The sequence below is a fragment of the Cervus canadensis genome, chromosome 16, assembly GCF_019320065.1.
Source record: "Cervus canadensis isolate Bull #8, Minnesota chromosome 16, ASM1932006v1, whole genome shotgun sequence".
In the NCBI taxonomy this organism is placed as follows: domain Eukaryota; kingdom Metazoa; phylum Chordata; class Mammalia; order Artiodactyla; family Cervidae; genus Cervus; species Cervus canadensis.
In genome coordinates this window covers 33,526,429-33,552,913 of record NC_057401.1, presented here as the reverse complement: position 1 = coordinate 33,552,913, position 26,485 = coordinate 33,526,429, and the positions used below count along the sequence as shown (strand labels likewise).

The 26,485-nt window shown below is 40.5% G+C and overlaps 1 protein-coding gene across 4 annotated transcripts in view; it reads right to left on the bottom strand.

Moving 5' to 3' along the window:
* Positions 1-26,485, bottom strand: part of FYB1 (FYN binding protein 1) — a 164,300-nt gene that overhangs the window by 70,435 nt on the left and 67,380 nt on the right. For all 4 annotated transcript variants that reach the window (XM_043488906.1, XM_043488909.1, XM_043488907.1 and 1 more), the window contains one exon: positions 23,562-24,726. In XM_043488906.1, the coding sequence (XP_043344841.1) occupies positions 23,562-24,726 (1,165 nt within the window). The remainder of the gene's footprint in view (positions 1-23,561; positions 24,727-26,485) is intronic.

The following is a 26,485-nucleotide window of genomic DNA, read 5'->3' as shown; positions in this document are numbered from 1 at the left end:
AGTTAGGACTGGACACGGGACAACAGACTGGTTCCAAATTGGAAAAGGAGTACGTCAAGGCTGTATATTGTCACCCTGCTTATTTAACTTATATGCAGAGTACATCATGAGAAACGCTGGGCTGGAGGAAGCACAAGCTGGAATCAAGATTGCTGGGAGAAATATCAATAACCTCAGATATGCAGATGACACCACCCTTATGGCAGAAAGTGAAGAACTAAAGAGCCTCTTGATGAAAGTGAAAGAGGAGAGTGAAAAGTTGGCTTAAAGCTCAACATTCAGAAAACTAAGATCTTGGCATCCAGTCCCATCACTTCATGGCAAATAGATGGGGAAACAGTGGAAACGGTGGCTGACTTTATTTTTTTGGGCTCCAAAATTACTGCAGATGGTGACTGCAGCCATGAAATTAAAAGACGCGTACTCCTTGAAAGGAAAGTTATGACCAACCTAGATAGCATATTAAAAAGCAGAGACATTACTATGTCAACTTAGGTCTGTCTAGTCAGGGCTATGGTTTTTCCAGTAGTCATGTATGGATGTGAGAGTTGGCCTATAAAGAAAGCTGAGCACCGAAGAATTGATGCTTTTGAACTGTGGTGTTGGAGAAGACTCTTGAGAGTCCTCTGGACAGCAAGGAGATCCAACCAGTCCATCCTAAAGGAAACACCGTCCTGAATATTCATTGGAAGAACTGATGCGGAAGCTGAAACTCCAATACTTTGGCCACCTGATGCGAAGAGCTGACTCATTTGAAAAGACTCTGATGCTGGGAAAGATCGAGGGCAGGAGAAGAAGGGGATGACAGAAGATGAGATGGTTGGATGGCATCATTCAATGGACATGAGTTTGAGTAAGCTCTGGGAGTTGGTGATGGACATGAAGGCCTTGCGTGCTACAGTCCATGGGGTCGCAAAGAGTCAGACACGACTGAATGACTGAACTGAACTGAACTTATTTTCTGAGCCTCAGTGTCTTCATTGCAAAGTGGGAAATATTGGAATGGATTATAATATAATATTGGGAGAAAAGGGAAAAAATAACTGGTAGAATATCCAAGTAAAATAAAGGAACATGAGCAATACTTGGGTTTTTTTAACTACATGTATGCATGCTAAGCTGCTTCAGTTGTGTCTGACTCTTTGCTACCCGTGGACTGCACCCCAACAGGCTCCTCTGTCCATGGGATTCTCCAGGCAAGAATACTGGAGTGGGTTGCCATGGCTTCCTCCAGGGGATCTTTCAGACCTAGGGATCGAACCCATGTCTCTTATATCTCCTGCAATGGCAGGTGGGTTCTTTACCAGTAGCACCACCTGGGAAACCACCCCCCCCCTTTTTTTTAACTACACCAAGATAAAAAAAAATACAGAAGTCCTGTCATTATGTTTCCAATAATTATTTTTAATCTTTAAAGAAATATTTCTTGGGAATTTATTGTTGCATGTGATAAGACAGATTTTTCCCCCCTCAAATCTTTTACCATATTGTAATAGTTTTCTAACAGATAGCTGATAATTTTCTCAAAATTTTAAGAAATCTCTAGGAAAAATATTATCTGTAGAAAATACAGAAAGTTTGCCTAAATCTTAAAAAAAAATATCCCTAGTTCTGACTCCTAGTGAATTGGTTCACAGAGAAGGTTGTAAGTTGTTTCCCATGGAAGTGTAGGTTAAACACTTATTTCCGTGCTATCTAACAAGAGTCTTTTTAGCCCAGGCTGATAGCAAATAACATTTGTAGGGTACTTCCTATGGGCCAGGCATATATATTCTCAAAGCTCTGCTTTTGGAAATATTCCTATAATTCCTCAAAAACCTTAGAGGTAGGCAGCATTATTGTTCTCATTTGTAGATGAGGAAACATGCAGATTATTACAACTTGTCCAACGTCTGACAGCTACTGGTGGGCAGCGCTGGGACTCACACCCACATAGCCTGGCTCCAGAAAGTGTGTGTCTAACTGCTATGCACCGGCTGAATGGCAGATTCCTGTCGGGGAGCAAGAAACATGGGGTAGAGTAGGAAAAGAGAAAATAAAGAGATGAGATCTTTTCCATTTCTAGGGAACCAAGAACAGTGTGTAGGATTTAATCTTTTCAGTACTTTTTTGTATTTTCCACACCTCGTCACTTCTCCCACGGATATTCTTTGAGTTACAGAAAAGTCCACTGTGGGGCCCCCGTCAGCTCTCACTTCTCTCCAGATATCTATATGTGCTCATCTCCCTCTCCACCAGCCCTTCTTTTCAGCCCCTTTCCTCTTCCCTCACTGACCTGATTGACACGCTTTCCTGAGAGGGGCGGGGGTGTCTGCTTCGGTGTCAGTTCCGATAGGAAGCCTCCTCCTTTAATTCCCAAGAATGTTATGACTCACAGTACCCAGTAGCCTGTGCACTCCTCTCCTTAGCGTTTATCAGGGATGGTATATGTGCCCACTGGCTTGTCCATGGCTCCTAGCACAAGACTAGTGTCAGGAGGACAGTGCGGCATTTGTGACCTCTCTGGCAGGCCCCTAGGGTCCCACACAGCACCTAGCACATGCTTGGTACTAAAGAACTCTTTGTGGCTGTCCACAACTATTGTTATTGTTGTCTAGTTGCTAAGTCCTCTCTGACTCTCTTGCGACCCCATGGACTGTGGCCCGCCAGTCTCCTCTGTCCATGGGATTCTCCAGGCAAGAATACTGGAGTGGGTTGCCATTTCCTACTCTAGGGGATCTTCCAGATCCAGGGATTGAACCCGCATCTCCAACATTGGCAGGTGGATTCTTTACTGCTGAGCCATCAGGGATGCCCCATTCCCCAATGTTTCACCGTGTCCAAAATAATTATCCCTCACCTACAATTTCCTTCTTCTTTGTGCTTAAACAGAAAAATCATGTTTGACCTTGTGTGCCACCGGGATAAAGAGGACGAGTACGCGTCTACTCAAGTTTTGCCTCTTTTGTCTTGTTCCATTTCATGTGCCTCATCACGACTCCTGGGCCCTTCACTGATGCTTCATTTCTATTCTGACCCTCCCATCCTTCTGTGTGACAAGGCAATCCCTTGTAGAAACACTGATGAACAAATACAGGTTGGGTGTTGACTAAGACTCTTGGGAAAGTTCCTATAGTGACCAGTCCCAGAAAGACTATGTGGCCAGAAGGCTCAACAACATCACGGTTATCTGGCCAGGTATTCTGGCCCTTGAGGGATCGAAACACAGATGCTATAGCAACAGATGCTATTGCTGTTACTGTCTCCGTGAAGTGGTCCATGGTGGTGGGTGCTACCCACTGAACGCTGGTCTCATTAAAGCTGAGTGTAGTAGAGACAGAAGGCAACTCGGGAGGACACCGTCTCCTTTCCACCACTCTTGCCTTTCCTCTGATTATGTTCTGATTATGGGTAATAAACCCTCTTACTGAAGCTGTCTTATAAACCAGATTATATTATTCTCTGTTTCCAGATTTCAGTAGTTATCTCACCAGTATAAGAGATTACCTAAGTGATTTTTTTCTACATGTTTTTGGAACAGAATTTTAGATATTATCTTGCTCAGTTACTCATTCATTCAAGCAGTGCTTGCCAAGCATATAGTACAAAGGCCTTTGGCTGAGTATGAGGGCACTTGAGGATGAAGGGTATGGTACTTGCTTTCATAGAAGTCACAGTACACAAGAGTTCAGGTACAGAAATAACTAGCACCATGTAACATGTAATTGGTGTGATATTGTTGGTGATATTAATTCAGTTTTGGAGATGTAACTAAGGCACCATTAGATCAGCATGTTCGGCAGAATGTTCTGGGATGATGAAAATTTTAAAATCTGTGCTGTCTTATACTATAGCCACTAGCCACAGATGGCTACTTAACATTTAAAATGTGATGATTGCAACTAAATAACTGAATTTTAGATTTATTTGGTTAATTTCAAGTTAAATTGCTCCCTGTGGCTAATGGCTACTGTCTTAGACAGCACAGATCTAGATAACAGCATGTCAGACAAGCAGAAATATAAACAGTCAGAAAGGCACGGGGCCCCAAGAGTCATATTGAACTATCAACAATGTAGAGAGAGAACTGAAACTGCTATGAGCACCAGACCCTTGTAACTATCTGCCTTTGTGAGGGCTCAAGGACTCTCCTGATTGAAGGTGTTCAGGAGAAAGATCATGGTCTTCTCACATAGCTAACCCATCTTTTTCTAGTCTATATGTCTCTCCAATCCACTCTCTTTTTCCACGTCTACTGCCATCTTTTCAGTCGGAGCTCCTGCCTGGATTAATGCAATGATCTCTTACTTCTTTATATTGCGTCTAGAACCATCATTCCCAAACATCAAATCTAGCCAGGTCACACTCATATTTAGGCAAAAGTCCCAAGTCCTTTACATGGTCTATAAATATAAAGTCGGACCCCTGCCTACCTCCCTGGTCCCCTCTTTCACTGCTCTTATTCCTTCCTTATTATTACTGCTCTTATTCCTCTCCATTGCAATTTCACTTACCCTCTTTTCTTTTTTTTTTTGCATTCTTTTTTTTTATCAAAATATTTTAAAACAGCATCATTCACTCATTAAAAATGTTTCTTTGATTTTTTGCCTTTTAAAAGTTATTTTGCTTTTTAAAAGGAGTAGCCAAAAACTTAATATTTAGCTACTAGCTGTTTTACACACTTAGGAGCATGTGTCAGAAATCTTTTTATTTTATTTTATTTTTTTAAAACTTGAAGTTTTATTTATTGTGGTAAAATGCATATAACATAAACTTTACCATTTAAACCACTTTTTCTCCTTTTTTAAACGGCTGAAGATTTACAATGCTTTAGTTTCAGGAGTTCAACACAGCAATTCAGTCATACATATCTATATATACATATAAGATATATATATATATATTTTTTTTTTTTTTTTTTCCAGATTCTTTCTCCTTATGCATGCATGCATGTTGATTTGCTTTAGTTGTGTTGGACTCTTTGTGACTCTATGGACTGTAGTCCACCAGGCTCCTCTGTCTATGGGATTCTCCAGGCAGGAATGCTGGAGTCAGTTACTGCTCCCTCCTCCAGTGGATCTTCCAGGACCAGGGATTGAACCCGCATCTCTTACTTCTCTTGCATTGGCAGGAGTGTTCTTTACCACTAGTGCCATCTGGGAAACCCTCTTTTCCCTTATAGGAAGTTATAAAATACTGAGGATAGTTCCTGTGCTATTTAACAGGTTTTTCTCACTTACCTTCTTATTGTCCATTAAACAATGCTAGTGTGAATGGAGAGCAGGTGGCCTGTACAGATGCTATTAATATATGTGTGTGTGTGTGTGTGTGTGTGGTTAAATATTATCTCCCACAGCCATTTGGTTTCACTAAAATTTGAGGAAGCTCCCAGAGGCATCATGCAGGTGCCTCTAAGCAATAAAAATAGATGCTTTTATTTAGGCCTAAGGCCTATCTCTGTTTAAAACAAGTTTTAATTAAACAGAAGGCTTTCAAAGAGATTCAGGTCATATACATCATTTTAACTAGGTTAGTGTGACCTATGCAGGAACAGTGTGGGAAAAGTGACCTATTTGAGCACCATCATATCCCTCACTAACATGTTCATCACAGACCTGCTACTGCTAAGTCACTGCAGTCGTGTCCGACTCTCTGCGACCCCATCTGCAGCCCACCGGGCTCCCCCGTCCCTGGGATTCTCCAGGCAAGAACACTGGAGTGGGTTGCCATTTCTTTCTCCAATGCATGAAACTGAAAAGTGAAAGTGAAGTCGCTCAGTCGTGTCTGACTCTTAGCGACGCCATGGACTGCAGCCTACCAGGCTCCTCCATCCATGGGATTTTCCAGGCAAGATTACTGGAGTGGGGTGCCATTGCCTTCTCCATCATCACAGACCTAAATCAGGGTGAAAACAAGGAGCCATAATTTAAGATCTTTGAAGGTCAGAGTATGTAGCTTGTGGGTGATGTGAAATATTTAATAAAATAAAGTACCCAGCTGGAGGCAGAAAAATGAGTAAGAGAAGACTTTCTTCACAGCACTTCTCTACAGTAGTTGGCACCTTGGTTTGACGTATTTTGTGCCATTGTTTCTTTTATGTTTGTAGTTGTTATTAATTTTTGGGTGCTTCAGGAAATTTTCATTATCCTCAAAAGTTACTCAGAACAGAATTGTCTTCTTAGGCAAAAGGAAACAAGTGTAGGCAGGCCTAGTTTTAAGCAAAACTGAGTTCACAAAGTTCATCTTCAAAGGTCCCTGTGTCTCCTCTTTGCAACTGTTTCTCCTTTTAGGTACTCTCAAACTCTGGTCCATGAAGAAAAGTTGTTATATCGAAAGTGTCTTTTGCCACAACCCAAATCAAGCGTAGTCTATGCCTTTACCTGTTTGGGCCTATCCTAACAGCACTTGACTCTTTTAGGAAGATTGGCTGAAACTCCTAGCAGGATGGGAGAATGAATGTTGTCCAGAAGTTTTCTCTGATTCTACACAAGCTAACTGACAAATCCAGCTCTAGTAGCACTTCTGGCCACCCAGCAACTATGACAAGGTTGTGTGGGGTGACGTTCAGGCCAACTGCCTGGCTTACCAGTTGTCCTTTTCTTTGATGTCTCTACCTTTCCATTTCTCCTCTATCTGGGACTTACTTAAGGAAAATGAGTTTCTAACACTGCTCAAAACAAGCCATTGTTTACTTTATAACACCAAAAAAGGCATTTGCCAGTTAAAAAAGGGCTGTTTTTTTAAAAAAAGAGAGAGAAAAAACAAAACAAAGAAGAAGGGCTGATTTAAGTTTTCTCTATTGTCAACATGCATAAGCATTTCCTGGGCAGTCATTAAAAATGGAGATAACTTGGCCTCAAAGCCAGAAGTTCTGATTCAGAAAGGTGGCTATGGTGGTGGTAGAATTGTGAGGAAGCAGTGATTTTGAGTTGGCACCCCACTCCAATACTCTTGCCTGGAAAATCCCATGGACGGAGGAGCCGGGTAGGCTGCAGCCCACGGGGTCTCTAAGAGTCAGACACGACTTAGCGACTTCACTTTCACTTTTCACTTTCATGCATTGGAGAAGGAAATGGCAACCCACTCCAGTGTTCTTGCCTGGAGAATCCCAGGGACGGCGGAGCCTGGTGGGCTGACGTCTATGGGGTTGCACAGAGTCGGACACGACTGAAGCGACTTAGCAGCTGCAGCAGCAAAGTGTCTAAACCTGTTCTGATGTAGATGGTCAACAGGCCACACCTTAAGAAGTGATGGGTAAAAAGAAAATTTTGTAACAGTTGTCAGGTGAGCTATTCTGAGAAGGTGAAAATTTACTTCTAATGGAAGACCCAGTCTACCACTTAGTAACTTAGAAGAAAACTTAATTTTCAATTATTAGAGAAGACAGTAATGCATTATAAACTGATTTGCTAGGCTAATTTTGTGACCATATGAGAAAATGTGATTATATTATTCATAAAACTATCTAAGGCAGATAGCTGCCAAAGTTTTGAGGTGAATTATAATTTAACAAATTGATCAATGAAGTCTAAAACATTTTGCAATGTTGTATGTGAAATAGAATAACAATAAGTTAAAATAATAAACAATTCAAGCATTTTAACCAAAAGAAAGTTTGGTGAGCTTTCTTCTACAGGGAGGTATACTTATCCTAATTAAATCAGTAATGTGGTTACCTGTTTAAATTATTTTAAATTACCAAAAGGTAAAAATTTGAAAACAAAAGTTAAATGGGTTATTTTGGTGAATTTGAATATGAAAATAAACTATTAGATAGTATAGTTAATACAGCTCTCTCTTTTTTCTCTTCACTCACGGAACACAAAAAATGCCAAGGAAATTTCCAAAAAGTTTTTCCATTGGGTGATTAGTCCATTTGAAGACTATGAAAAGACTCTTTTCATATTTGCAGAGAATACTAACAAATATGCTACTGCTATTGCAAACTGGGCTTTTACTTAAATATTCTTTGTTGAATCAAGATGCTGAAGTAATTCCCATCAGTTCACTGCTGTAACTTAGGAAAAAAAAACTCTTTAGTAAATGCATATATTTTTAGACAGTTCATCCTGTGCCCCTAAATTTGTTTAATAGTGCTATAGAGAGATACCTGCTGAATATATGTTTTGAATCAGTGCTCGTTTAAAAGTGACAGATTGGGGGGAAAGGCAAGCAGGGATAAACTGGGAGATTGGAATTAACATATGCAAACTACTATATACAAAATAGATAATTAGAAAAGACCTAATGTATAGCACAGGGAATTCTACTCAATACTCTGTAATGCCCTATATGGGAAAAGAATCTAAAGAACAGTGGATATATGTACATGTATATATAGCTGATTCATTTTGCTGTATACCCAAAACTAACACAACATTGTAAATCAGCTATATACTCCAATAAAAAATTGTAAAAATTCCCCACCAAAATAAAAGTGAGAGATGATGCACAACCTCTTCTGATCTATACACCTATAAAATCTTACAGAAATTCTGTTGATTTTACTTATCAAAGATTAATTAATCTATATCCCATGGACATCTTTTGACTTTAATTTATATGATTTTCCCCCAAGTAAATGGAAAGCACTTCAAGTAAAAACAATTTTGGCCCAGCTTTAATTAACCTTAATTCCAGATTATATACTGTTAGCATTTATACCTTAAGTCTGGAATCTAAGTAAAAATCCATTTTTGGAGACTACGTGATTTTTACAATGCCAAATAATGAATTACGTGTCCCTTTAAGGCACTGAGATATATTTCTCAAAGCTCTTTCTTTAGATCTTATAAGTCCTTTTAAATAGGGAAGAGTATTTATTATATGTAAACATTGTTTTTCTTGTAACATACTTCAAGAAATGAAAAGCCCACGTAAACAATTATCTTCTTTAAGATGGTTGTCATTTATTATTAGCAGGTGCAAGCTCTGACACATACATACTATCAACACATGAGGATGGTTGAATTCTTCATTGTTTTCTACACTGTGTAAATTCAAATTTTAGATGATTCTTTTAAGACAGCCCATTAAGCACTTTTTCTGATCTTAATGCTTTACGACAGTTAAATGGCTTACTAATGTTTTCCCCTTAGATATATGATTAAACGTTCCTAGTCAAGTGGCTGGTGGGTTACACAGCCTAGTAACTCTGCTCACCTCAAATCTCTAGAAATGATGGACAAGATTACTGATGAAAACAAAGAAACTATAAACATACTGTAAAGCAAGAAAGTAAATCCACAATGGACCAGCCATGAGCAATCCCTAAAAGCCATGAAGAATCCCTAAAAACAGATTTGAAGAAGAGATCTACTTAAAGAAGAAACAGAGCTCAAATGGACTACGAGAGAGAGGGCTATGAAAGAGTGGGACCCCCCTCAGAGAGCTCTTCGCTCAAAAGACAGAGATTGCTGGCAGCAAGAAGGGCCTTTGGGGGAGCACCTGGAGGAAATGAAGTGGTATAAGTTATGACCAGAAATCATGGGAACAATGACGGAGTCCTTGGGTGGGAGAAGCCGAGCAGAGCTCCAGAGGCACAATACCCAGGAGGAAAGGGGTGTCCTGGTGAAAAGCCATCAAGGCCCTGTCCCCCAGCACTCAGCTACTCCCACTCCACTGAACTCTGTCTTTCCCCCAGAGCCCGCTGCACAACCAGTAACAGCAGTTTAACTAAATCTCTACTACCGACCTGCGCACAAAGATTCTCCCTAAATTCAAGAAAAGCCAATGCCAAGAAAGGAGGACTCTGTAATGAACAAATAGTAGAACTCACACCTAAGAAGACGGCAATAGTTGGATGCAGGATGATAACTGCATCTCAAAGAGAACCAAGTTAAAACTGTGATAATGAAAATCTTGCATGTTGCATTGAAACAAAATAAAAAGTGATTTAAACTCTGCAACAATTGGATGATGTTCTTATTAGTACTGGTTGATACCTGAGGTGACTGCTGATGGCTGCCATCTATTACTCATCTATTTTTCAATGAGGTCTTTATTTGAATATTATCTTCTTTTCTCCTTTAATAAATGTAAGTAAATTGCTGCTAATGATCTGAATCTTCAGAATACACCAGGAACTTTAATAGTATATTTTATACCTTTTCATCGAATTCTCACAACAATCCCATGACACAAAATTGATTTCTTATCTCCATTAACAGATGAGAAAACTGGAGGCTTGAGAAGCTAAGAACTCTCCTTAGGGTCACAGTAATTAGCGGAGCTTGTACTAGACCCTGAGTCTCGAGCAACAGATCATCTGCTCTGAATTCTCCGTGATGAAAAACAATTGTGTAAACGCTTGCATTTTTCAAAACCAAAAAAGCACTACTGTCTTTAGAATACATCTCACTTTCTCATAGATTAGAGTGTTCACAGCGTTTTCTGCAAGCTCACGTACCAACTTCAACAGTGAGATTAAAAAAGAAAGTTTCCAGCTTACAAAAATACAGTGACAAGATTGAAAAAAATCTGTGTGTGTTTCTTTTTTTTTCATGCCATATCTACCCTTTCCTTCTCTCATTAGGCTTACATGAGCAGGAATCTGTCTGCAACATGAAAACTTGAGACAACTTTGCTCCAAACTTGCATGGCTTTGAACATCAACTAAAACAGCATTACAGAGGAAAGACATCCTTTATTTTAGGACAAACGTTAAGTTTTCTTTTGCATTGGCTAAAATTCTAAGTGCTGTGTGAACATAGGCTTATTTTGAAGGTTAGCAAATTAACATATTACACATTGGCAAAGAAAAAGATGAACATTGTTACCAAGCAATGAATTATTTATTAACAGATAAGGTGAGTAACTGGGCTTCCCAGGTGGTGCTAGCAGTAAAGAATCCGCCTGCCAGTGTGGGAGACATAGAGACAAGGGTTTGATCCCTGGGTCAGGAACATTCCCTGGAGGAAGGCATGGCAACCCACTCCAGTATTCTTGCCTGGAGAATCCCATGGACAGAGGAGCCTGGTGGGCTACAGTCCATCGGGTCCCACAAAGTCGTGAGGGATGACTGAAGTGACTCAGCATACACAGCACGCACAAGGAAGGGTAACCAGGCCAGTCCAGTTGCACTTGGGCACTAACCAGATTCAGCGCATTTAACTCTGCTCATTCCTTGGTCCTCCTGATCAGTTTTAGTGGAGGGGACCCCCAGTCTCCAAGCATGGATATCTCCCAAGGAAACAAGTGTGTCTACCTTGGGCAGGACTGTAGACTCCCCTGTAATTCTGGCCGCCAACAATATAGTGGTAGTTCTTACAGTGACACACAATTATTCAGGTTTCCAAAGTCTCTTTATCTGAGCACTTACATTTTTTCCTCTGCCTTGAGTACCACCAATGGGGCTTCCCAGGTGGTGCGGTGGTTAAAAAACAACAACAACAAAAAAAAACAGGCCTGCCAAGGCAGGAGATGCAAGAGATGAGGGTTTGATCCTTGGATCAGGAAGATCCCCAGAGTAGGGAATGGTAACCCACTCCAGTATTCTTGCCTGGAGAATCCCGTGGACAGAAGACTATGGGGCTACAGTCCAGGGGCTCACAAAGAGTCAGTATGACTAGAACACACACACACATACACATACCACCAGTAGTGCCAAATATGGTTTTTTAATTTGTTGAATAGTAACTGTAAGTGCCACGTGAAACACGCTGCTGAACTAACCTGATGGCCACTGCAGGGCAGAGGGAAGAAAAGAAGTGGAAAGAGAAGAGAATTGAGAACAGAAAAAAGGAAGAAAGGAGAGAGAGGGAGCAAGTGGCAAGAGTCCTTGATGACAGGTGTTCTGTCGGGGCGCACTGCACTCCTCCAGGCTGGCCGGCAGCCGGGGTGTACCAGCCAGCTGGTGTGTGTGATTTAACCACCAGCCTTTAAAACAGCCTAACTAGTTGAAGCTCCTGAGGGTTCCAAAACCCCCCAGTCACCCCTGGATACCTCTGTCATCCAGCATCACACAGGTTAATGCCTGATACAGCAAAAGACTTTCAAAACTCCAGTACCAGCCACCTAGATGGTAGATATTTGAATAGCACCTTCTCACTTTCCCTAACTAAGCAAATTTTTAAGATCAACACTTGGATACTATTTGTTTACTTAAACAGATCATTCAGTCATTTCCATGTTTTGATGTAATCCCTAACTTTTAATATCCTATCTCATTGTTTCAGTATTTCTTTCGTTTACAGGAAAATACCTCTGGTTTAGAAATCCTTCCTCTTCCCTTATTCCCCTTACCCCTCCCCTACTGGAACAGTCCTCATAAACAGCAGTAAACCTTAACTGTGGTCCAGAAACAACTTGCAACAGAACCACTTGGTAATGTTGATAACTATTCCGATTCTTAGGTTCCATCTCAGGCTTCTTGAACTAGAAGCTTCAGGGGCATTCTTAAGCAATTTAAAGTTTGAGAAACTTTGAAGGACTAAGACCCAACTTTGATGTTCTCTTCACTTCTTCTGAATATATGACATATCCACTGTTGATCAGAAAGCCTATCCATTTTGGTCATCTTTTTCTTTAGGACCCATTTAGTGTCACAGTGATCTGGAAGGCATGTAAGGGACATTGGTTTCCATGGCTGTCCTTGTAATATTTTAATTCAGGCAAAAGTCTGAAAACTTGCAAATCCCAGATCTCATAGAAGAAAACCACTCTCTAGCACTCTTAGTTTTTAAAGAATCCCTGGTTATTAGACACTGAAAGTAAACAAAAGAATAAAACAACCTAACTGACTATAATACCAATTTGGAACAATTCAGTTCCTGTACTTCTATCAGGACCAACCAAACTCTCCTGGATATATTCTATTCATCATCAGTTTTTTAAATCTAGTAATAAAATGGATATCAACTGCAATATAAAATAAAACCATTTCCGCTCTCCCCACCCCTGGCCATCCCTCACTACAAACTCCTTCCACTCTCAAGAGATGGTGAGATGGCCTTTGAATACGAAACTCCTGCTTATGTGCAAGGGAAGACCCCAGCTGAGTTCCAGACTTTGGGTTAGAGACAACTGAACTTTTCAACTTGAATAAGAAAATGGAAAGAGTGTTCTCATTTTTCTTTGCCATTGAGAAAGAGGAGTCAAACAAGTGAGGAAAAGAAAGAAGAAGGTGAGTCACTGTGGTGGGGACAGAAGGTTGAGTTGCAAAATGCCCAGCTGCTCTTGAAGAATGATGGTTGCCGAAGTTCCATCTTACACCTCTAGCCTCAAGCAATGTTAACTCCTGTCTCCACACACCTTCACTGAAGCCTGTCACTCACGCACACTCTTGCCTTCAGTGAGTGATTCACAGTGAAAATTAAAGGAAAGAGCCAGGTCTTGTTTGGGTGTTGCAGTATGGAACAGGGTCAGGGCGGTAGTTGCTAAATGATCCCAGTTAGACTCAGGAGCTTAAAGCAAGAAATGACCTTGAGAATTCAGGTCACATGGTTATTCATTTATCTTCTGTGGGGACCATTAAATTTGTCCATGAAACTTAGGCTGGCGTTTGGAATGAACTTTATCCAGATTTTTCAGGCGCATGTTAGCAACATTTTTTATTTCTTACTTTAGCTTTTCCATTTCAAAATCATGTTGATGCATGTATTTAGCCATACTTTCTTAGTAATTTAGAATTCAGCCACCTTTTTGAGCCTCATGCCTCCATAAACCTCAGCTTTTCTTCAGGTTTTACTCCCCAGGCTTCACTGTCCCCAAAATAAAGAGATTTGTGGTGATGGTGGAGAGGGATGGAAAAGAATAAGATTTTTACAGAGGAAACATAGAAGATGAGAATGAAGAACAAAGCAAGAAAATAGGAGGGAAGCTGATGGCTGGGGGAGCAGCGGGCTCTCATTTGCAAATTTGAGTGGCAGAAGAATGTTTGTATTCCTCCAAAATTTACATGAAACCTAATCCCTATTGTGATGATATTGGAAACTTTGGGAGGTAATTAGGTTAAGAGAGTGAAGCCCTCTTGAATGGGACTAATGCCTTTAAGAAAGAGACCCAAGAGTGTTTTCTAGCTCCTTCTGCCATGTAAGGACACAGAGAGAAAACAGCCACCTATGAACCAGGAAGTGGGCTCTCACCAGACACTGAATCTGTTGGTGCTTTGATCTTGGACTTCCCATCCTCCAGAATTGTGAGCAATAAATGTCTGTTGTTGCAAAGTCACCAGTTGATGATATTTTTGTAATAGCAGGCTGTAATGCCTAAGAAACTATGATCACTCAAAGCGAGGGTCCATTAGACAATCACTCAGAGTCAGTGGAGAAAGCAGGCGTTCCTAAGTGGTAGATAGAGATCGAGCAGAAGATAGTGATCTAGAAAGCTTGCATGCCACTCAGCCAGAGCAAGACTAACTCCTCCTCTCTAGGCCTGAGAACTCAAGTCTTCAGAGGAATCAAAGACAGCTTCTTAAAGCGTGAGATTTCCTGCTTGTCAAACTGTTCATATCTGGTTTACAAAATCCTCTTTAACTGAGAGTAACATGAATGACTGAACTGTATTTTATAGACTTGCCTAAAATTCCTTCCATATAAAACAGCTTTTGAAAGAAAATGGCTGAGGAGCCAGTCAAGGCTATATTGTGGTGTGTGTGTGTGTGTGTGTGGCCTTCTTATCCCATCTAGATGAACCAGAAGCTAAAGACTGGAGAACAGGGAAAAGTTGTAGACTAGACCCTCGATAACTGAGAATACGTGATGTATCTCAACTTATTTAAGGTGACAATTTGGAAGAGAAATAGGAACTATTGTAGGATTTAAAAACAAACCACTGAGAGGGACTCTTTTGGGCATTACTAGAGTAATGCCTAGAAGCTTCTTTCCCCACCTAACAACAGTTGAACAACTTTCATTCTAGATGAGGAGAACAAACACTGAAACACTCCTTGGATCTCTGTGGTATTTATCTGCCTTGCCATTTTGTGGGGACAGATTTTTATCTGCCTGGTTGCAGTAACCGGATCACCACAGGGGTTGCTTTGGAAAATCAGATGAGCTATCTTATTGTTCTAAGAAAAGAAAACCAAGAAAAGAGAGTGGTGGGTATTATGTGGCAAGAACTTCCCTGTGCCCCTTTCTACCTCAACAGACCCACTGTGGCCCCTGGAGAAACACCTGCCCGGTTGCTGGGAGCATGCTGGCCAGAAAAGCTGTTGTGGTGTTCAGGAGCTCAGCTGCAGAGAGATGCAGACTTCTGTTAACAAATGCAAACAGCTGATTCTACAATGCAAGTTCTTACTTTGGGGAAAGAAAAACCTCACATGGGTTTTTATACAGATTGTTTTTTTCTACAACAGATGTCTCATCTTCGGTTACTTTTTCTTGATAGCATCTCTGGGTGTTTTTTTCTACCTGTGCTTTGCCAGACAACATGAAGTATAATCTTTTTTCTTTAGTGGCAATTTAAATGGAAGAGAAATAGGCTTCTTGCCTACGTATTTACTAGTTAATATAGCAATTGGATTCTCCTGCCTATGGACTTTTTTTTCTCTTTCTTGTTTTTCATATGTTGGAAAAACAATCTATTGCTCTAGATGGTTCTCTGGGCTTTAGAGCCATGGCAAACCATCATGATTGTGCTTCAGTTCACTTCAGTCGCTCAGTCGATTGTGCTTACTCTATTAATAAAAGGATAAAATATTTTCAGGTATTTTTTTACAAAATCAAGTAGCTGGATTTCTGCTTCTGAGGCATATTTTGCTCTTCTAATAATTGGAGTTATTCTTGTGTTATCAAAGTTAATTCATTTTGCTTTGAGAATAAAACACACATGCACAAAGAGGTATTTTTTGCATTCGAACTCATCATATTCAAAAATAGCTATTATTGGGAGTTAAAAAAGGAGACTTCAATGACAAATGAATATCATGAAATTCCAATTCTTTGAAAAAAATAAAAAGGGTTTTCTTTGGCTTGGATTGGAAATTATTTTAGCAGATTATATGAAGCAAGAGATCTCTTGTCCAGTAACTGGACTGAATGTATGTTTGTCCCAATCTTTCTATCTAAGGTTCTTAAAAACTTTTTAAAGTGCAAGCACAATTGAAATTAAGGAAAAGCTTGCAGGTATTTGATTATGAGACTCATATATATTTGTATTTGACTCTTAGCTGTGACTTTCTTTTTTACCCCCTTCTGTCCTCAAGTAAACTGCAACTTCATTTTATTGTTTTTATCTCTATGGGTTGCATGTCTAACTTTTGTCTGTTTTATTGAAATATAATTGACATACAGTACTGTGTAGGTTTAAGGAGTCCAACAAAATAATTAGACATATACAGCATGAAAAGATTACCAAAATAGGTTTAATGAACATCCATGATGGAATATAGATAAAAATTAAAGAAATAGAAAAATAGTTTTTCCTTGTGATGAGAACTCTTAGGATTTACTCTCTTAACAGCTTTGCATGCTTATTTAAAGAATTAAATACTGTTGACCAAATTTGTTATATATTAAATCAGCTTGTATGCATTTCATACTATAAGAGTAATTGAGCCAGTCAGTCATTGTAAAACAATATATTCATTTATGTTACAAGTGGCCATAGCTTTTCTATGCTATGTGCTTTTCCATAGCACATATATTATGTGAATGCTAATATAATGCCAGTTGATTGGGCAATATTTCCATATTTTGCTTTGTAAGTGGCTTTAAAATGTGCCAATTCCTGCCCCTTGGTCACCGGAAGAGTTACTATATCAGGGTAAGTCATGGCATGTTGCTCCAAACTGGGTTTACCAAAATTTCTCTTCTCATAATGAGGAAAAGCAACAGTCCATCTTATAAGCATGGTGACTATCACTGAAAGGAAACTTTTTCCTGTGAGTTAAAGGATAAAAATGGATAATTGTGTCAAAATTAATATTAAAAGACTAGCTGGTGCCTGAGCCATTAAGAATGAATTTCGATGGCCAAATGAATTTTGATGCCCCAGCAAGAAAACAGGAACTTCAAGATTCTGAGGGGACTTTTACTGGTGACAGTGACCCTGGAGGGGGGGACTCTGCCCTCCCCAGGAGTCAGCCTGGTGGGCCTTTCCTTTCCCTGGCTCATCTTCCTAGCCAGTATCTAATTCCTGTCTTAGTCTAAGTATAAACTATTGGATGTTAAAGGCTTAAAATATGACCGCTCTCAGGGTTTTGTAGTCGGTAGAGGTCAGACGCTATCAACTGTCTGAGGGGAAGCCCCCATCGGGTAGCCCCCTCACCCCTTCTTGACTGTGTCCTGAAGACTCCTCAGAATAGGAGACTTGGGGAGGCAGGAGGGAGTGTCCACGCCAGTGAGCCCAGTCCAGAGCGTCCACAACAAAGCCCTCCGTAGGCACTCCAAGTCACATGAGTTTCCTTTCTGCCATCTTGCTGCCTGTCTTGCCAAGGGCTGAACTTCACAAGGTCCCTTTGGAAAAACTGCTGAGTCCTGGATTACAGCTGAAATACTTAGTTGGTATTGAACAATGAGGGGGGGGGGGGACCTACAGGATGTCTCTCTTCTAATTACCAAATAAAATAGGAAAAATGAAATAAGGCAAGATAAATATTCTCCCAAACTCAGTTGCAGCCAGCACACAAGAAAAGGAAAATAACTTCATTGAATAAACTTCAAAAATTAGTGACTAAGGGAAGAACAGAGAGTCTGGCGCCGCAGGAGGCGAGTGAGGCTTCCCACTTGTTATGTGGGCTCAGAGCAGGATGGCGTGGTGGTGGTGGGGGGGGAGACAGTTATTCTAGGGAAATCTGTGGATGCTCCCTAATACACACCAGGTTGGAGAAGTGGACTCGGGGTGAATGAATAGCCTGGGGAAGGTCAAGGGAAAATCTATAGTATGAAAGCCCTAAATACCACAACTGGATTTTCCCAGAGACAGAGCGGGGAATGAGTTGCCATGGTTGGCCTCGCCTGTGCACACGCTCTAAACAAGATGTCAGAAAATGGAACAGCATTCGTGTCCCCAGCAAGGACTGCCCTCAAGACCAGCACAGCTCACCTTCATTTTGCAGGTGAGCTGATTAAAAACAATACTCAGAACTCAAATCACAGCTCTGAGGGGAAGAATCATTTATCACACTGGATTAAAGTGAGTAGATGCATTTGTCATCCATTAATCAGATCAAAAGAAGTGGTGACCCCTCCATGTACATGGACCAGAAAATCTCTGAGAACTAAGAGGAATATCATCTCAGAAAATACTGGTGATAGAATGACTGACACAGATACATCTGGGCTAAGTTTTAAACCTTAGTAAAGACAGAAATTCCTTTGGGAATCCTGACAGAAAAGCAAGTCATTTTCAAAGAGGGGAGTTCAGGGTGGTTTCAGATTTCTCTAAAGCAAAATTATATGCCAGGATATAAAAACAAAGACCATGAAAATTGTTTATAATAGTGATAAAAATTTGGATAAAAACACAGAAAGCATGCTGGTGGAATATAATACAGCAGGGAATAGGTTACTCAAGAGAACAGGGATTAGACTGAGGAGCTGGTTTATTTTAGAAGAACGAAAGAGGTTTAGACCTTGGAGAGGAAAGACCAAGAATAAGAAGATCATAGTATTTGATTCAGCTTTTTCAGTGTTGTGAAATAACTCAATTTGTGAAATGTTTCAGAGAAATTGCCCTGGGATGTTTTTAAGTACCTTGTTTTTAGATTCCAAGCACAAAGCAGTGTAGTAATGCTTGTAGAAATCCTGCTGAAAGGATCCACTCAGCCTCACACTTCTTAAATGTGCTTGAGCATTGAATTTCATGCAGTAGTTAGGATCAACACACACCGACATCAAACATTTTTCAAATATACAATCTAATAAGGTGATTTTAAGGGAATACATGTAACAGGAGAGAGAAAGAGAAGAGACATGAGAGTTTCAGAGCCTGTGATGGGAAATCTTGCCCCTCCTAGAAACAAGTGAGTTGCTGATGAAAATAACCCAAGCACCTTTTGGTTCCAAGTTGGTGCAGGATGGATTAGTTAAAGTGATACAAACGGAGAGGGAATGGGTCAGCCACATCATTAGCCCTTTGTTATTGCCCACTGGCACCCTGGCCTTACCCCTTCAGTTGTCAAGATGATGATCTAATCATTCTCTCTCTCTCTTTTTTTAATATTTATTTATTTGACTGCACTGGGTCTTAGTTGTCGCATGAGAGATCTTTGATTTTTGTTGCAGAATCTTTTAGTTGTAGCATTTAAACTCTCAGATGTGGCATGTGGGGTCTAGATCCCCAACCAGGGATCGAACTTGGCCCCCCAGCACTGGGAGAATGGAATCTTAGCCATTGGACCACCAGGAAAGTCCCTGAGCTGATCATTCTTAAAGCTAACATGTGGAAAGATGAGTTTTAGTTTCTCTCTAGCTTTAAAAACAAGACCAGAAAAAGGGTTGGATTGAATGTTTCCCGGTAGGTTTTATCAACTCCTACATGCACACCTACAGTCAGGCTAGGGCTCCTTAGCAACTCACACTTTGCTGTGAGGCGCACACACTGGTGTCTGGGAGGAAGGCCTTTCACTACTGCTCCAGAACCAAAAGGAACCAGAGAAAAGGTTAGTTCAGAGAACATTTTGATATTTGGATTTTTTTTTTTTTTTTAAGTTTAGGCTTTTGTACCTTCAATGATTCTGGAGAAAAGAAAAGCTATTCAGTCCATGCTCAGAAAAGTGACAGGTTATATTCAAGCTGTGGTTACAAGTAACAGAATAGATCTAAATTATGGGCCATTTTGTATAGATATAATATTTATTTTGTATTGAAGCATCATTCGATTGAGAATAATTCTATTGGGACTGGTTATGTAGTTTGTTAAAAGTAATTGCTAAGCTATAGAGAGTATGAATACTGAATTCCTATTAGACTTTGGTGGGAAGACAAATTTAAACAACTAACAAGAATATATTATGTCTGTGCTCCAAATAGATAAAGTTAAACAGACTGTTCTCTGTCTACATGGATCTTATTTCTGGTATTTATAGTATTTATGGTGGTATTTATAGCAAAACAAAAACATGACAATTTTCAACCAAAGGACAGAGAAAGGGAGAAAGATGAAGATTCTGTGGGTTTCATTTATGCTTGATTTATTATTTCATAATATCTTATGTTTCAAGAGAGGGAAAGTAGCAGGGAGGGTGATGAGGGGTCACAGGCTCTGAAATCAGAGAGACAGGAGGACTGTGCCCAATGCCCAGGACCAATTTCCCTGCCTAGTCACATTGTGGATTTGGGCAAGTCCCCTAACCCTCTGAGCTTTAGTTTCCACGTAGAATTCCCATTTCCATTGGTTTCTTAGGAGGAATAAACAGGGGTAACATGTATCTAATATGTAACAAAGCCTAAATCAATGATAAGCATTCTTTTAATTTTTAAAGTTTTTTTTTTTTGATGAGGATCATTTTTAAAGTTTTTATTGAATTTGTTACAATATTGCTTCTGCTTTATGATTTGGCTTTTTGGCCATGAGGCATATGGGATTTTAGCTTCCCTAACAGGGATTAAATCCGTGTCCCCCTGTGTTGGAAAGCATAGTCTTAACCACTGGACCACCAGGGAAGTCCCCTTACTGGCTGATATATTGGACAAAAATGATGAAAGATGGAAGGTAGATTTGGAAAAGAGGTTTAAGGAATTAAATGTGAACCTGGAAAGGAAGGAATCAGGTAGAAGGCTAGGAAAAATGTTCTAGAGTTTTGAAAACCTACAGGGTTAGATGAAGTTTCAATTAATTTGAATACTATGAGACACTTTCAAATTCTAGTATTCTTTTAACCTTCCTAAACAGAATGCTAAACTACTTAGTACGGTTTTGGAACAATAGCAGTGGTGGGATTAGGAGTCAGCAGACCTGACTTTTAAGAAATTCTCTGTGTTCAGGAAATAAGCGTTCATTTTTGTGACACATATACAAAGTTATTTTCTGCAGCACTGTTTTGAGGAGCAAAAGTTTGGAAACAATACAAACTGTTACATCAATTAGGCCAGTCATCCATTTACCTGAATATCACGGAGCTCAACAGTAACCTCTTACTAAAATGTGGAAAGATAGACAGGAATTGTATTTTTATTTGAAAAATACAATCAAAGGATCAAAGCAATGCATACTGTATTTTATTTCTTCAGTAAAAGGCAAGAAGATTAATATCTATATTTATATTTGCTTGGGTAAGCATAAAGAAATTTTGGACAGATATAGCAATTAAGAGGAGTCATTTCTGTGGAGACCCAGCAAATGGTGGAGACTGACTAAAAGTACTTTTCACTGTATTTCATTTTATAGTTGTTGTTTTTGAGCCAGATATAATTTCTACTTAAAAAATCAGTTAAAAATTAAATGCTTTTTTAAAATCATGAATGCTGTAAAGGGGTGTTACTCAGAATTAGTTATGAACTGGATTGCTTTATACTGACAACAACTTGATGTCAGTTCAAATTAAGAAGATCGAGTTTTGAATTTATGGTTACCTTGGGGAAAAAGCAGCTAGGGAGTTTGGGACTGACATGTATATATACACTGCTATATTTAAAATAGATAACCAATAAGGACCTACTGTATTAAGATAGGGAACTCTGCTCAATGTTATGGGGCAGCCTGGATGGGAGGGGAGTTTGGGGGAGAATGGATACTCATATATTTATGGCTGAGTCCCTTTGCCATTCGTCTGAAACTATCACAACATTGCTAATCGACTGCACTCCAACATAAAATATTTTTTTTTAAAAATTCAGAATCCCACCTCCCACCAGAAAAAAAAAGATTGAGTTTTGATTTCTGGCAGAGGTGAATAAAGAAGGAACAGTTTGAAGCATAATATGTATCAAGGGATCAGAGGGTAGAGCTGGGGTACACTGATGAGAAGACTTAGAATCTTAACTGTGTCATGGGACACTTGAGCAGTGGGGAGGCACATCGGATGGGGACAGGGTTGCAAGGAGAAGGAGAAAGAGGGCAAGGATCAACTTGGCTTCCTAAGCAATTTTGCTTGAATTTCTTGGAGCTGTATTTCACTGAAAATCAGCTCCAGGCTGACCTTGCTGGGATGACAGAGCCAAAAGAGAGCTTCACGGGCATGTCAATAGCACAGCAGCAGACATCTGAGTACCACCATTCAAACCAGATAGTGCACTGGAAATAAAGATGGAGGACATGGAAGAAACCTCTCAAGGATTTCTATTTTGCATCAGGACAGTTTCTTTGGCATGAAGTCAGTGACATAAAATGGTGGTTATGATAGCTCATTTTTACCTGAGGCACAGAAAAATTAAGACAGGGAATTAGAAAGGGTCCTTTAGAAGATTAAAAAAACAAAACAAAGCAAACATTTCTGAGTTATGGATCAGTATTAGAACTAGCACATGATGGATGACATATGAGGACATAAGTGGAACAAGACTGACTCTTTCTAGAAAGCAGATGATCGTGGGGTCATTCCAAACTTGTTTCTGTGTGAGTGATTAATGGGGCATTTGATTACTAATCTGTGGTTTGACATAGAGAATATTGATCTTAGGGAAATGACATATTGCAAAATGTTTCTACAGGACCAAAATAAAACAAACTACCTTTATACTCAGAATTGCTTTAAATAGATCACACTCTTGTAAGTAAAAAAAGATATATCTAGTAGTGGTGTGGTCACTTGTAACCATCCTTTTCCTTTTCTCATGATAAACAACAATTGCACATTATTTGCCTAAAGTCTTAATCATTTCAAGCACAAGTGAGCTTCTTTCATCACTTGGAGGGTTACCAAGCTTTACCAAGTCATTCAGGATCAACTTTTATTGTATGCTATAGCAGGGTGGTAACATCTCTGATAGAAAATTAAACTGTTTACCCATAAGGAAAATAATGTGTCCCTCTGTCTGGCTTATTATCCTAAAGTACTACTTTAGCAATCAGGAATGTTCAGAAAACTTTATGCTGACTGAAAAACAGCAGCTAAAATATAAAAGAGTAAGTGCCCTTTCACAAGTCCTGGGCATCTCTTATTTGAATACTGGACTTACGAGACACAGGATAAATTTGTGGACATTTAAAATCATTTGTCATTCGGGCCTGGATAATTCTTTCTTGGGAGGAGCTGTCCTGCGTACTGTGGGGTGTTTAGCAGCGTCTCTGGCCTCTACTCGCTGGATGCCAGGAGCACCCTGCAGCCGTGAGAGTCAAATGTCCCCCGGGCTCCATCACTTGACTCGGAGGTTTGCTCACCTTCTAATGCCTCTGTGGTACTAGAGGGAACACACCTCATTCTTAATTCAACAGAAATGAAACCCAACAAAGGAAATAAAGGAAATGGTCATCATTAAGCAAAACTACCTAGTAATCAAACGGATGTATTCCTCCTCAAGACCCCAAAGCAGCCCCCTCAAGGCACTTCCTCACAGAATAGAACTAAGGATTTCAACTCCCTCAGACGTCCAACACCAGGAAAAAAAAAAAAAAAGAAACCTGCCAAGGAAAAGTCGTCATACACACAGGAGTACTGGTGATGGAATCATTCCTTGTTACAGATTTTTACCCAGAAGCTATAACACCCTCTGATGGGAAGCAAAATATATGAAATTACAAAGGAGAGACGAACTCACTGTTTCCAGATGTGGCTTTTCGGAATTTCGACAGGTCAACGTGGGGTGGTCTGCTGGGTTTTGGTGGAGGGGGTCCCAGGGTTAACAAGGAAGGCAGAGGTTTCTGCTTGGGGGTCGCTGAATTTTTGTCCCCCTTTTCCTTGTCTTGACTTTGGCTCCAGGGCCCTGTCGATGTCAGCTTTGAAGGGGTCTTCAAGAACTTGGCAGGAGGAGCCCCAGAGGCCGACTCTTCCTGAGTGATTTTGCTCAGGAAGACATTCTTAGCAGCGTCCAACTTCCTATCTTCTCTTTTCTCTTCAGTATTTTTGGGGAGGCCTCCGGGAGTCCCTCTGTTTGCAGCAGGTTTCAGAACAACTCCAGGAAAAGGAGATACTGACGTCTCACCCCCATGCTCTTTATTCTCTGGCTCTTCCCTGGCTGGTTTCAAAGGGCCAGGCTTGGCCTTGGCTGCCAGGGGGGCCAGGGGCCCTCTCTGGGGAGCCGCAGTCTTGGCGGGGCTCTCGTCTTCCTGGGCATCCTCTGTGTTGCCCAGGGGTGGCTTCTGGCCAAAGACAGGTTTAGGGAAGAGAGGCTTGGGGTCCAGATCTTGTGAGGCTGACAGAAATTTGCCTTTTGCCCCAGCCAACTTTGACAGGACTTGTTTTGGTTCACTCTCCAGGGCTGGAGGCATTGACCCGGGCTTGGGGCCTGGTTTTAAGTCATGGTCTTGGTTTACACTGGGAAGTGAAGGTTTAGTCCCAGGAGGCCAGGGAAATGCAGGTTTGGCATCTTCTTTTGGTAAGTTGATGGGCTTGGGGCCTACAGGTTTCAGAAATCCTGCTTTCACCTCGGGGTCTCTGGTGGCCGAGTTAGCCTGCGGTCCAAACCTGGGACTCACTCCCGTTGGCTTTAGAAATGGGGGCTTGGGCTCCTTGTCAGGTTTTTCCTCAGGAGAAGGTTTCACCCCCACAGGTGGCTTGGGGGATCCAAATTTGGGCACGTTGCTCAGTCCTGCAGGAGGGCTTGCATTTCCTTGGTTGTTGAACAAGTTCTTTTTGGCCTGGACTCCTGAAGGGGAGTTTTGTCCCGGGACCTTGAAGGGCCGGCTGTTGACTGAGACCTCCTCCGTGGGGTTGCCCCCGTTGTTAAACTTCGCCATGAGGGACTTCACATCTGCTTTTCCATCCTGCAAGCACAGGGAAGAAACACTCACTGAGAACCTGAAGTCTCACTTGCACAATTTAAAATACTACACTTTAAAGGTTTCCTGGTTTGAGGCCTTCAGCGTCGCTGATTGGTTCACGAGGTATTGTAACATTTATCTTCCTCTATGGCAAAATAAGTTGTGAGACTTTCTTTAAAGGGGAGGGCTGTGATACATAGACTTTTTTTTTTTGGTTGTCTTAGACTGACTTGATATTTTGTTGTTGTTAAGTCACAACTTATCTTTCCTTCTTTCCTCTCACTGTTTCTGTAGCTCTCTTGTGGGATTTACTCTGAACTTGGTATTTATCTGTTTTGTTGAACTTGAAAAAAATGTGAAAGTGGCTAACAAAAGACTTCTTCCATATTTTACAGCTGAGGCTCTTAAAGAGAACCTGCATTTCAAAAATGAAAGCAAGCTCTTCTGTAAATTTAGGTTGCATGCTTTATACAGCATAGCCACATTTGACATCTCTGTGGTTTGCGAGCCTGTTCTTGTTCTTATATATATTTAAAGTCTGTTTGTTCACAGGGAGATGTGGCAGAAAAACCAACTCATTTTTATATATAAGCAATAAAACAAGTTTTGTTCTACTTATCGATACATATTTAGTGTAAATGATTCAGCTGGAACCAGACTAGCAGGCCGGCTGCACTCGTTTTCAAGGGATATAGAGTCTGGGACACTGGAAAGGTGATGAGGAAGGGGCTGGAGATTCTCATTTCCAGAAACTGGTTTCTCCAGTCTCCTCTTTGTCCCTCTTGTCTAGAATCAGGGTATTACCTAGGAAAAAGGGCGGGCTGTCACCTTCTTTGAGACTATAATCCTATATAACCTGGAAAAATTCATGGTGGGTTTCCTTTTTTCTCTCAAAAGCTGGGAGTTGAACTTTTGTAGTTCTTTCAGGAAATTGAAAAAACAAAACAAACCAAAAAGACAGGTAACCAGGACAGTTTCCATTTCTATGCTTTAAAAATTCACCTAGGAAGGTTTTCTTATTTCCCACACTCACCTATCATTGCCATATGCCTGAGCATATTTCTTCTCTCAAGGCCCCACTCAGATACCAAGAAACCAGAGATGCTCTCTGGTTGGAAAGAACTGCTTTCTCCTCTTAACTCATGTAGCAGTGAAGGTGCTATGATATACCCCCGTGTTACTTTCTTTCATGATAATAAGAGCCACTGTTTAATGTGTAAACACATGTGCTTGATTCTGAACCAGGCATGTTATCTATGTTGCCCCATGTCATTCTTTTGAAGGATGGCATCATTTAATTCCATTTCATAGGAAAGAGGACTGAGGTTGAAACTGCAAGAGGATGTGATGGTAAAAGCATGGGAACTTGGTTGGAATCCTCGTTGATTCACAGGGCCTCAGTGATACAATCTATACAATGGGGATAATAGCCAGTATCTGCCAGAACTGTCATGTGCGTTAAAGATGGAGTTTGTGAAGTGCCTCCCTGCCCCTCAGCCTGGGCTCAATGAAAGGAAACTACTCTTATTAGAAATGTTAAGTAGCATATTCAAGGGCTCACAGCCAGAAACTGTAAGGCCAGAGACGCAGATTCAGGTCTGTCTTGGGCTACAAAGTCCAGAAACTGTCTCATTTTCCTTTGTATAGAACCCTTGGGGTTCTAATATATTTGGGGAATTGTTCAGGCTGACGCTGAGCTGAATTCTGTGAATGGTGATTTTTAAAAGAAATGGTCCTTTCATTAAGAATTTCTCTCTGTACT